Source organism: Rana temporaria, chromosome 5 (genome assembly GCF_905171775.1).
Source record: "Rana temporaria chromosome 5, aRanTem1.1, whole genome shotgun sequence".
Classification (NCBI taxonomy): domain Eukaryota; kingdom Metazoa; phylum Chordata; class Amphibia; order Anura; family Ranidae; genus Rana; species Rana temporaria.
The window spans coordinates 377,564,578-377,577,749 of record NC_053493.1 but is presented as its reverse complement, the minus strand read 5'-3'; the positions used below and the strand labels follow the sequence as shown (position 1 = coordinate 377,577,749).

Below are 13,172 nucleotides of genomic sequence, written 5' to 3'. Positions count from 1 at the left end.
GAGCCCTTGCTCTTGGCATCCATCCCATAGGGATATTGGGTTTAGGCGCAGTTATACCTCCACCTTGGGTCCCAGCGGTTGATTGTGGATCATCCTGTTTACTTGGTTTTGTCCATTTTGGAATTCTGGCTTCAATTTATCCCATAGAGACATGGGCGTCCGCTCATAGGGTTAAGGGGGGGCAAGTGACCCCCCTGGAATCGGCATGGGTCTGCCATGCTTGCATCTGTAGCTGTGCTGACTCTCTGTGTTTGTGCAGTCGGCTCCACAGCTGTTGCAAGATCAGTGTCACGGAGCTTACAGAGCTCTTTACTGCTACCTCTGGCCACTTCCTGTATGTGCGCCCTCGTGTTTGCTTTGCTGCCTGTAATGTATTTTCAAAGGGACATGTGGAAACAGGACTTGGGAGAAGGAAGACCACCGTGACCTTACAAGTGGGGGCTGTGAGTACAATTAAAGGGAGGGGGCTGTTTGTGTACAGGGGGGGGGGGCTGACATATATACAGATGAGGGGGGCAGCTGAGTGCATACAGGTATGATCAGTGAAGGGAGGGTGCTAGATATAGGAAAGATCACATCATCTGTCCTGTCCTGTATACAGCTATATACACCCATCTTCCTTCCTATTTTCCCCCATCATCACTGACTGCAGATATACATCATCTGTCCTGTATATAGAGCTGTATATACCCACCTTCCTTCCTCTATATACCAATACCATCCACCCCTTCTATATACACATACTGTACACCCTCTGTATTGTACATTTGATCAGCACAGTGAGGCTGCATATCATGGGCACATGCCTGCGCTTTATGGGATAATGACTAAGCCCCTTCCCTTCATGACATTGTCAAAGAAGCGGAGCATAGGTGACCGTAAAATTATGCCCCCCCTTGGAAAAAGTTCTGCGGACGTCCATGCATAGAGATATTGGGATAAGGCACAACCTGACCTCAATCCTGGGGTCTTAATTACTGGTAAGGGGCTAGTGAGTGGAGATCCTTCTTCATTCACTTTTGGAGCACTGGATTTTGTTAACACTTAAATGTTTATATGATCTTTTTTTTGCACTGAAGCACTTTATTTCCTGGACTTTATGGATTGTTTATGGATTTTTTATTACTTTCACATATGTTTTAAATCACATACTACACTCTGAGTTCTTCCTCTGTTTCCCCTTCTCATTGAGTGCACTGTTGGACCATTTAGACAAGTATGGAGCCGTAGTGAAGCGTAGGTGGAGTACAGCATGACAGGGTGTAGGTAACTTGCAGTGGGGAAGAGGTTAAAGGAATGGGGGTGGTCAGTACAGTAGGAGACTTACTTGATTGGAAGAAGCAGGAAGGGGGAGGAGTTGGCTGGATTCGTTGGGAGAGAGGAGGAGGGGGCAGCAGCAGTCTAGGAGAGGAAGCCTGAAGGGAAAGTCCCGCCCTCCCGCCCTACTTTTAGGAGGTAAGTGGGTGTTTGTTGGTTCTGGGGTAGCAGTGTGTGCCCTGATGTTTTCTAAAGAGAAGGATGGTTGGGTACAACGGTAGGGGCACGTTTCAGGGATGGAGTCCTCCTCGGTGGTCTGGTGTCAGTCTGGACCACCAGGTGAGAAGTGGGTGGGTCTGTGGTCAGCTAGAGTCCTCGAGGCGGTGGTTGCGACTGGGGACATGTTGTTAGCTACGAGGGTACCACAGGCCCAAAAAGCGTGATCAGTGGGTTGTCAGGGGGCTGACAACCAAGGAGTGGTAAAATGTTTATTTGAAATGTTGTTGTTTTATATATTTGGGATTGGGAGATGTGTATATATATATAAAATTATATATATATATATATATATATATATATATATATATATATATATATATATATAAATAAATTATTTTGGTTATTTTGTTAAATAAAGGCCGAACAGGCCATTTTAATCCAGCAGGTGTCAGTGTGGTCATTTATAGAGAGTTAAGTGGTATATGTATTTGTGTTGGTTGGTGCAGTAAGTTATCCGGCTGCCCTAGTCATGACTGCATGGTCTATTCTTCTTGGAACCCTTTGGCCGTGTACAGACGACCAAACATGTACGATGAAAGCGGTCCGCCGGACCGTTTTCACCGTACATGTCTGGCCGGGGATTTCTGTACGATGGCTGTACTAACCATCGTACAGAAATCTGCGCGTAAACACTACGCGGGGCGTGTCCGCGTTGTCGCCGCGATGATGACGCGGCGACGTGGGCGGGCCTGCCAGTTAAATGCTTCCACGCATGCGTCGAAGTCATTCGACGCATGCGAGGGATGGCGGGTGCTCGGACATGTACGGTAGGTCTGTATAGACGACCGAACATGTCCGAGCGGGCAGGATTCCAGCGGACTGTTTTAAAACAAGTCCAGGAATATTTGTCCGCTGGGAAAAGGCCCGGCGGGCAAATGTTTGCTGGAATCCTGCACGCTCGGGCCTACACACGACCGAACATGTCTGCTGAAACTGGCCCGCAGACCAGTTTCAGCAGACATGTTTGGTCGTGTGTACGGGGCCTTACTCTTGGCATCCATCCATCCCATAGATATATAGGGATAAGGTGCAGCCTGACCTCCATCCTGGGATCTTAATAGCTGGTAAGTGGCTAGTGAGTGGGGCATGCACTGTCTGGGTGTGAATAATACTTCTTCATTCACTTTTGGAGCACTCGATTTTGTTAACACTTAAATGTTTATGTGAACTTTTTTTGCACTGAAGCACTTTATTTCCTGGACTCTATTAGCCAGATTCACGTAGGAGGGCACATCTTTAGTTCGGCGTAGCGCATCCTATTTGCACTACGCCGACGTAACATAGTGAGGCAAGGCCAGTATTCACAAAGCACTTGCTCCGTAAGTTACGTCGGCGTAGCGCAAATGGGCCGGCGTAACCCCCGCCTAATTCATATTAGGCATGTAGTGGGCGGGCTACATTTAAATTAACATAAAATGACCCCATGTTAATGAGGGCCGTTCGTACGGCGCATGCGCGCGCATGCTCAGAATCACGTCGCAAATACTCCCTACGTAACGACGTTGGCTCAATGCTTTTGACGTGAACGTAACCTACGCCCAGCCCCATTCACGTACGCTTACGCAAACAACGTAAAATACGATGGCTGTTCCGTCGTCCATACCTTGCATGGGCTGCGCCATATTTTTGGTGGTTTATCTTTACGCCGGCTTATGTCTTACGTAAATGGCGTATCTTACTGCGACGGGCGTACGTACAATCGTGAATTGGCGTATCTTGCTCATTTACATATTCAACGTGTAAATCCACGTACACGCCCCTAGCGGCCAGCGTAAATATGCACATAAGATACGACGGCGTAGGAGACTTACGTCGGTCGTATCTTGGCCAAATTTAAGCGTATCTGGTTTCCAGAATACGCTTAAATATACGACGGCACGCATTCAGACTTACGACGGCGTATCTACTGATACGCCGTCGTAAGTCTACGTGAATCTGGCTATATGTATTGTTTATGGATTTTTGCACATATGTTTTAAAGTGGCTGTAAACCTGGAAAAACAAAACAAAAAACAAACAAAAAACCTGTAAGACAAAGGCATAATGAGCTAGTATTCATCAAATACTAGCTCATTATGAAATACTTACCTTTGATCAAAGTTGTTGCAGCAGTCCCTGCACACTGCTGTGACCGGCGACATGTCTCCCGGAAATAACTATTCCCGGGTCTGTGGGCTCCGATGCTGTGATTGGCCGGAGCCGATGATGTCACTGCCCTGTATGCGCGCAGGAGAAGCCATCCATGGCACGGCTGCACGATCTGGTCGTTTCTTTAGTGCAAATGCGCCGATCACGTTGGGGCAAGCGTATAATGTAAATATCTCCTAAACTGTGCAGGTCTAGGAGATACTTACAGTACCTATGAGTAAGCCTTATTACAGGCTTATCACTCTGTAAAAGTGGTGTAACTTGGTTTACAACCACTTTAAATCACATATTTTTTCTTTTTCACTCAATTGTATTATGATTATTACAATGAGCTTATGCACTAATGATGCAACACAATATTTATTTGTGTGCTTCATATATTACATATGTGGGTATGCCGTAAGTGCAGCTATCACAGATATATATATATATTGTTTATTGCTTGTATAGCGTAGAATCACCCGAAGGTATCGAAACGCTTCCAGAACCTTAACAATTCACAACAGGACCGAGTGTTACAGGCATAAATTAACATTGTAACAATATAAAATATGTACCACAATTAAAATCAAATAATAAAACAACAATATAACACCATAAAACCAATACAGTACAAAAACCATAGAATATATATTGTCTTGTCTAGTTAGATTGTGACACAATTATTTGCATGGTGGCACATTTTCCAATTTTTTATTACAATTTTAGTCAGTAACTATAGAACTTTTTATGCTTAGGAAAGCACCTAACCTACAAAAGAAAGAGGAAAGGGTTTTACCAGAGACGTCACTTGTTGTCACCTCTTCTCCAATGTACAAGACATCAACATAGAAATCTTGGTTTGCAATTAAGCGGATAGTAAGCAGGTTGAAGTTTTTTCCAGAGTACTTTGATTCTATAAGTTCCAATAAGTTGATGCACGTGTATGTCCAGCTGAAAAAGAGGGCACTTCCATTACCTTTCCAAAATAACAAAGTCAGATGATTCCAAGAAGATAATGTATATGCGTATTTATATGTGACCAACCTGCTTATCCCATGCAAGGTGAAAGCAGGCATTGTATTACAGAATATATTGTACCAGTATATTTCCCTCTTTTATTTTGTTAAATAACTGATATGCATTTCAATATCACAAATATTACACATATTTCTATGGCTTTTTGGGCTTGTGTCAGGAAATTAAGGGGGTAATCCACAAACACCCGGCGCAATGTAACTTTTGTCATTTAAGTTACACCGCCGCAAATTGCACAAGGTAGTGCCCGATCCACAAAGCACTTACCTTGAAATTTGCAGCGGTGTAACTTAAAATCGTCCGGCGCAAGGCGTTCCTAATTTAATGGGGTGAGTCCCATTTAAATTAGGCGTGCCCCCGCGCCGGACGTACTGCGCATGCTCCCGACGTCATTATCCCAACGTGCTTTGCGCGGTTTTACGTTGCGCTGGGTTTTGAGAATCGCGACGGGCATAAAAAAAAATACGAGTTGGAAAAAAAAAATTGAAAAAAAAAAAGACACCGTCGCGGGAAAGAAGGGTCTACTTTTACATGGTGTACTAACTTTACACCTTGTAAAAGCAGCCCTAATTTTGCGATAGCAAACTAATACTTACGGAGAAAAAACGAAGCTGAAAAACTTCGTGGATCTCCGTAAGTGCTAATTTGCATACCCGACGCGGCATTTCGACTCGAAATGCCCCCAGCGGCGGCCGAGGTACTGCATCCTAAGATTCGACAGTGTAAGTCCCTTACACATGTCGGATCTTCTGTCTATCTATGTGAAACTGATTCTGTGGACCAGTTCCATAGATAGAAACAGGGATACGACGGCGTATTAGTAGATACGCCGGCGTATCCCTTTTGTGGATTACCCCCTAAGATCCCACTAGAAGATGCAAGCGTCTCTGTCACCTGAAATTCAGTTAGGAAGGCGAAGATGACCTCACAGTCCAACCATAGACTATTGGCCAGATTCAGAGAGAGATACAACGGCGTATCAGTAGATACGCCGACGAAAACTCTGAATCGTCGTAAATGTAAGCGTATTCTGGAAACCAGATACGCTTAAATTAGGCTAAGATACGAGCGGCGTAAGTCTCCTACGCCGTCGTATCTTAGGGTGCAATATTTAGGCTGGCCGCTAGGTGGCGCTTCCGTTGAGTTCGGCGTAGAATATGTAAATGCCTAGATACGCCAATTCACAAACGTATGTGCGCCCGTCGCATTAAAGATACGCCGTTTACGTAAGGCATTTTCCGGCGTTAAGTTATTCCAACAAATAGCTGGCCTAGTCAATGTTAAGTATTGCCGTCGTTCCCGCGTCAAAATTTGAAATTTTTACGTTGTTTGCGTAAGTCGTCCGTGAATGGGGCTGGACGTAATTTACGTTCACGCCGAAACCAATACGTCCTTGCGGCGTACTTTGGAGCAATGCACACTGGGATATGTACACGGACGACGCATGCGCCGTTCGTAAAAAACGTCAATCACGTCGGGTCACCAAACATTAACATAAAACACGCCCCCCCATCCTCATTTGAATTAGGCGCGCTTTCGTCGGCCCCATTTACGCTACGCCGCCGTAAGTTAGGAGGCAAGTGCTTTGTGAATACAGTACTTGCCTCTCTGACTTAAGGCGCCGTAGCGTAAATACGATACGCTACGCCGCCTTAAAGATACGCGCCCCTACCTGAATCTAGCTATATATCACCACATCACGTCATCAATAACTGACTTACTGTACTGTATCTCATTCAGCTAGATGTGTCTCGTGTCCCATCATCTAGTATTAAAGTTGAACTATAGGCAAAACTTTTCTTTTTTCATTTTGGATAGAGTAATGCCTCGTACACACAACCATTTTCCTCGGCAAAAACCATCAAGAAACCTACTGGCAGAGCTTTTTTGCTGAGAAAAACGGTCGTGTGTATGTTTTTCGTTGAGAAAACTGTTGTGGATCTTGACGAGAAAAAAAGAGAACATGTTCTCTTTTTTCTTGTCGGGAGTCTCAATTTTCTGGTCGTGGTTCTCGTCGGGCTGGTTTACGACGAGAAACACGTTTGTGTGTATGCTTAGAAACCCGAGCATGCTCAGAATAAAGTATGAGACGGGAGCGCACATTCGGTAAAAGTTGCGTTCGTAATGGAGATAGCACATCCGTCACGCTGTAACAGACTGAAAAGCGCAAATTGTCTCTCACCAAACTTTTAGTTAACACGCAGTAACATAAGATTAGCAAAAGCAGCCCGAAGGGTGGCGCCAGTGGAATCAAACTTCCCCTTTATAGTGCCTGCGTACGTGTTGTACGTCACCGCGTTTGAGAACAACAAGATTTTGTCTCGACAGTGTGTCAAGCTTGACAAGAACCTCGTCGAGGAAAACAAAGTTTCTTTTACAATGAGATTCTCGGTCGTGTGTACAAGGCCTAAAAGGGGGGGGGGGTTATAACCCCTGTCAATTTATTTTTACCTTCTGTCAACCATTGGGGAGATTTACTTTAATTTCCTGTCCCATGGCCAAAACAGGAAGTGAGAGGGAATCCCTGCAATTTAAGGGAATTCCTTGGGGACCCCAGAACTGTCCCCATTGGAATATTTCCCCTCTATTACTTGTCTGGGGACAAGCAGCATTTTGGGGTTTTACTTTCCCTTTTAATGATAAAGGATAACTATGTAAAAAAATAATAATGATGTTGTGCGCTGCGCTACAGTGGTACCTTGGATTACGAGCAACATTTGTTCCAGAACAATGCTTGTAATCCAAAGCACTTGTATATCAAAGTGAGTTTCCCCATAGGAAATAATGGAAACTCAGATAATCCATTCCAGTGGCACTGCTAGTCTAAGCAGTACCGCATGTAACCAGAGGTGGGGGGCGCCGGAGACATTTGAAATCACTCAAAGAGCACACTGAGCCACTCGGATGGACTTGGAAAGGCTTGGAGACACTTGGGAACGGAGTGTTTTCGAGAGGCTCCAAGTGTCACTTGCTCCCCCGCACCTCTGACCAAATGCAGTACTGCAGACCCCAGAGGCTTGAATCCTGCTCGTTTTGCAAGACAATGCTCGCAAACCGAGTCAGGATTTAAAAAAACATAATAGATCGTATTGCAGAACGCTTGTAAACCGTGTTACTCGCATTCCTATATATAACCTGAGGCTGCTGCACAAAAAGTTGTGATTGCACTGCCCAATAGTGAACAATTAGTGAAAAATCAATCATTCAATCAATTGAAAAAACAAAAAATAGTGACTAAAGCCCTGTACACATGATCGGTTCTTCTGATGAAAATGGACCGATGGACCTTTTTCATCGGACGAACCGATCGTGTGTGGGCCCCATTGTTTTTTTATCCGTCGGTGAAAAAAAAATAGAACCTGTTTTAAAAAAAAATTATGGTTCAGAAACCGATAGGAAAAAACAATCGTCTGTGGGGAAATCCATCGGTCAAAAATCCATGCATGCTCATAATCAAGTTGACGCATGTTCGGAAGCATTGAACTTCATTTTTCTCAGCACGTTGTTGTGTTTTACGTCACCGCGTTGGACACGATCAGATTTTTAACCAATGGTGTGTAGGCAAGACTGATGAAAGTCAGCTTCATCGTATATCCGATGAAAAAATCCATCGGATTAGATTCCATCAGATATACGATCGTGTGTACAGGGCTTTACCTAAATATTGGATTAGGTAAAAAAAAAATCTCTCTTTCTTTCTTTCTTTCGTTCTTTCTTTCTTGTTGTTGTTAAAAGGCCGGCTTCCCAGGCCGGTTTTTAACAACCAGCTATTCACTATGCTCTGATTGGGCAAAGCCAAGGGGGTCGTTATAAATTGTATATATCATTTTCTAACATGATTTAGTTGTTAATATGAGCTACTCCACCATCACAGGACAGGATAAGCCTACACTCTGTACCAGTGGCGGCCCGTCCATAGGGGGCGCCTGGGCGCCGCCCCCCCCACCCCAAAGCCATTAACAAAAGAAAATTAAAAAAAAAAAATGAAAAAAAAAATTTTTTTTTTTTGGCCCTTTAAGAAAAAAAAGGTCCTTTAAAGTGTTCGGGGCGGGCTCTGGGCGCCGGGAACAGTGGGATATTAAGGCATAGGCATCATTGAAACGTCCTGCCAATGCTGCAGCAGGACGTTTCATTTGCAAGTTTTTTTTTTAAGCTCTGTGGCTATGTGCAGGACGCCACTCCAGCCAATCACATCGGTCCTGTGTCTCTCCAGCCCCTCACATTGGTTCCTTCTGCACTGCTAGGAAATGAGCAGTGCTTTTCCCGGGCGGGCGGCTGTGTCACTTTCAGTTCTCTGGCTCCAGGACATGGAGGTAAGTAAAATATTCTTATTAAAACCCTTTATTTATTCTTTTAACCCAGTGTCTGTCCAGTGTCCACTCCTTCCACACTTCCTTGCTGGATGTATTGTCAGCTTGTGATGAAGAGTGGGGGGGGGGGGCCATGCTTCACCCGATCTGTGCTGGAGCCTTCATTACACACATCTCCTGTGTGTGAGGGAGGGAGGGAGCTCTGCGACCTACAGCCATGCTTTACAAGTCTCTTATATCTGTCTCTTATATCTGTCTCTCTCTGTCCCTCTGTCTCTCGCTCTCTATCTATCTATCTATCTATCTATCTAATTATCTATCTATCTATCTATCTATCTATCTAATTATCTATCTATCTGTCTAATTATCTATCTATCGAATTATCTGTCTAATTATCTATCTATCGAATTATCTGTCTGATTATCTATCTATCTATCTATTTATCTGCCTGATTATCTATCTATCTCTATCTAATTATCTGCCTGATTATCTATCTATCTCTGTCCCTCTGTCTCTCTGTCTCTCTCTCTCTCTCTCTCTCTCTCTCTCTCTCTCTCTCTCTCTCTATCTATCTATCTATCTATCTATCTATATATATCTATCTATCTATCTGATTATCTATCTATCTATCTATCTATCTATCTATCTATCTAATTATCTATCTGTCTAATTATCTATCTATCTAATTATCTGTCTGACTATCTATCTATCTATCTATCTATCTATCTATCTATCTATCTATCTATCTATCTGTCTATCTAATTATCTGTCTGATTATCTATCTATCTATCTAATTATCTGTCTGATTATCTATCTATCTGTCTAATTATCTGTCTGATTATCTATCTATCTATCTATCTATCTATCTATCTATCTATCTATCTATCTATCTATCTATCTATCTATCTATCTATCTATCTATCTGTCTAATTATCTGTCTGATTATCTATCTATCTATCTATCTATCTATCTATCTATCTATCTATCTATCTATCTATCTAATTATCTGTCTGATTATCTATCTATCTAATTATCTGTCTTATCTATCTATCTATCTATCTATCTATCTATCTATCTAATTATCTGTCTGATTATCTATCTATCTAATTATCTGTCTTATCTATCTATCTATCTATCTATCTATCTCTATCTAATTATCTGCCTGATTATCTATCTATCTATCTAATTATCTGTCTGATTATCTATCTATCTATCTAATTATCTATCTATCTGTCTAATTATCTATCTATCTAATTATCTGTCTGACTATCTATCTATCTATCTAATTATCTGTCTGATTATCTATCTAATTATCTATCTATCTGTCTAATTATCTATCTATCTAATTATCTGTCTGACTATCTATCTATCTATCTATCTATCTATCTATCTATCTATCTATATATCTATATATCTATCTATCTAATTATCTGTCTGATTATCTATCTATCTAATTATCTGTCTGATTATCTATCTATCTATCTATCTATCTATCTATCTATCTATCTATCTATCTATCTATCTATCTATCTATCTATCTAATTATCTGTCTGATTATCTATCTATCTATCTAATTATCTGTCTGATTATCTATCTATCTAATTATCTGTCTGATTATCTATCTATCTATCTCTATCTAATTATCTGTCTGATTATCTATCTATCTGTCTAATTATCTGTCTGATTATCTATCTATCTCTATCTAATTATCTGCCTGATTATCTATCTATCTCTGTCCCTCTGTCTCTCTCTCTCTCTCTCTCTCTCTCTCTATCTATCTATCTATCTATCTATCTATCTATCTATATATATCTATCTATCTATCTGATTATCTATCTGTCTGATTATCTATCTATCTATCTATCTATCTATCTATCTATCTATCTATCTATCTATCTATCTATCTAATTATCTATCTGTCTAATTATCTATCTATCTAATTATCTGTCTGACTATCTATCTATCTATCTATCTATCTATCTATCTCTATCTAATTATCTGTCTGATTATCTATCTATCTGTCTAATTATCTGTCTGATTATCTATCTATCTATCTATCTATCTATCTATCTATCTATCTATCTATCTCTATCTGATTATCTGTCTGATTATCTATCTATCTATCTATCTATCTATCTATCTATCTATCTATCTATCTCTATCTAATTATCTGTCTGATTATCTATCTATCTATCTATCTCTATCTAATTATCTGTCTGATTATCTATCTATCTATCTATCTATCTATCTATCTATCTATCTATCTATCTATCTATCTCTATCTAATTATCTGTCTGATTATCTATCTATCTATCTATCTATCTATCTATCTATCTATCTATCTATCTATCTATCTATCTATCTATCTATCTATCTCTATCTAATTATATGTCTGATTATCTATCTATCTATCTATCTAATTATCTATCTATCTAATTATCTATCTATCTGTCCTATCCAATCTATCCCTCTGTCTAAATGCAGGTCACATTGTCTGTGAGTGACATTGGGGGGGGGGGGGGGTTTGGTTGGGGTTTTGTTTGCGCCCCCCCAAAAAAATGGAGCACCAGCCGCCACTGCTCTGTACCCACTGAGTTCTCACAATACGACTGTTGTACAATATGCTTTAATTACAGTACACAAGCAGGAGTCACTGCTTCATATGCCAATAAATAAATACAAACATACCTGTACCCCTGAGCCATCTCATAGGGAAATTGATCACTTATGCTGGAAACCGTTCCAGGGGAGTTAATGTCTTGATATTGAAAATATATTTGAATTTGATTTACGAAGTTCCCTTTGTAAGCAAGGCAAAGCTGAAAGTAAGACACAAACAAAAAAAAAAAATCAGCCATCTTGCATCCAGAGCATTTACAAGTTCTGTTACATCTGTTACTAAGGGCCAGATTCTTGGTAGGTCGCCGCATCTTTGCGGCGGCGTAACATATCTCATTTACGTTACGCCGCCGCAAGTTTTACGGGCAAGTGCTTGATTCACAAAGCACTTGCCTGTAAAGTTGCGGCGGCGTAACGTAAATCCTCCGGCGCAAGCCCGCCTAATTCAAATGATCCGTGTAGGGGGCGTGGATCATTTAAATAAGGCGCGTTCTCACGCCGAACGTACTGCGCATGCGTCGTCCCTAAAATTTCCCGACGTGCATTGCGCTAAATGACGTTGCAGCGCCATTCACGGACGACTTACGCAAACAACGTAAATTTTCAAATTTCGACGCGGGAACGACGGCCATACTTAACATTGATTGCGCCTCATATACCCAGGGGCAACTTTACGCGTCGCAAATCTTACGTAAACGTCGTAACTTCACTGCGTCGGTCGGGCGTACGTTCGGGAATTCGCGTATTTTGCTAATTTGCATACTCGATCACGAAAACGACATCGGCGACACCTAGCGGCGGAAAATAAAAATGCATTTAAGATCCGACAGCGTAAGAGCCTTACGCCTATCGGATCTAATGGTTATCTATGCGTAACTGATTCTATGAATCAAGCGCATAGATACGACGGGCCGACTCAGAGATACAACGGCGTATCAGGCGATTCCCCCGGCGTATCTCTTTTGAGAATCTGGCCCCAAATCTGCAAATCAGTTTACCTTGACTACTGCAAACTCAACTTGTCTGGTGTTCCACTAACAATACTCTGAAATCTACAGCTCATCCATGAATGCAGCTTCAAGACATAGCTATAACTTGACCATCTGCTGCCGGTCTCTGCCAGAAACTTTATGGGTCTGTAGGACCCCATTTTGGCCCACGTTGGGTTATAGATTAGGAGTACCCACCTATCTATCGAGTCACGCTGTATCCAATCACAGACCCTTGCACTACAGAGTTGATGGTAGATCTAAAGGAGATTGTACAATCAAAGTGTATAGTGTATGTTAAAGGGGTGGTTCACCCTAAAAACTACTTTTTTTTTATTAGACTGGCACCCCACATTACAATACGATTAAGGCTATTATTATTTTTTTGATGCTGTACATACCTTTGTACAGCATATTCACCCGTTGCAAGTCCTGCGGGAGTGGGCGTTCCTCACATGTCTGTGATTGACATTTTGACCAAAAACGAGCTCCCCCCGCCGCGTAAGCCACGGCACGGTTGGCGAAAGGAGCCGAACGGCGAGTCGGCGCAATA

General features: G+C 41.9%; 1 protein-coding gene across 1 annotated transcript in view; it reads right to left on the bottom strand.

Annotated features, from left to right (window-relative positions):
- Positions 1 to 13,172, bottom strand: part of LOC120941316 (fibrocystin-L-like) — a 292,358-nt gene that overhangs the window by 193,762 nt on the left and 85,424 nt on the right. The window contains exons 21-22 of the mRNA XM_040354641.1: positions 11,646 to 11,869; positions 4,439 to 4,617 (exon numbers count right to left, since the gene is read on the bottom strand). Coding sequence (XP_040210575.1) covers positions 4,439 to 4,617; positions 11,646 to 11,869 — 403 coding nt within the window. The remainder of the gene's footprint in view (positions 1 to 4,438; positions 4,618 to 11,645; positions 11,870 to 13,172) is intronic.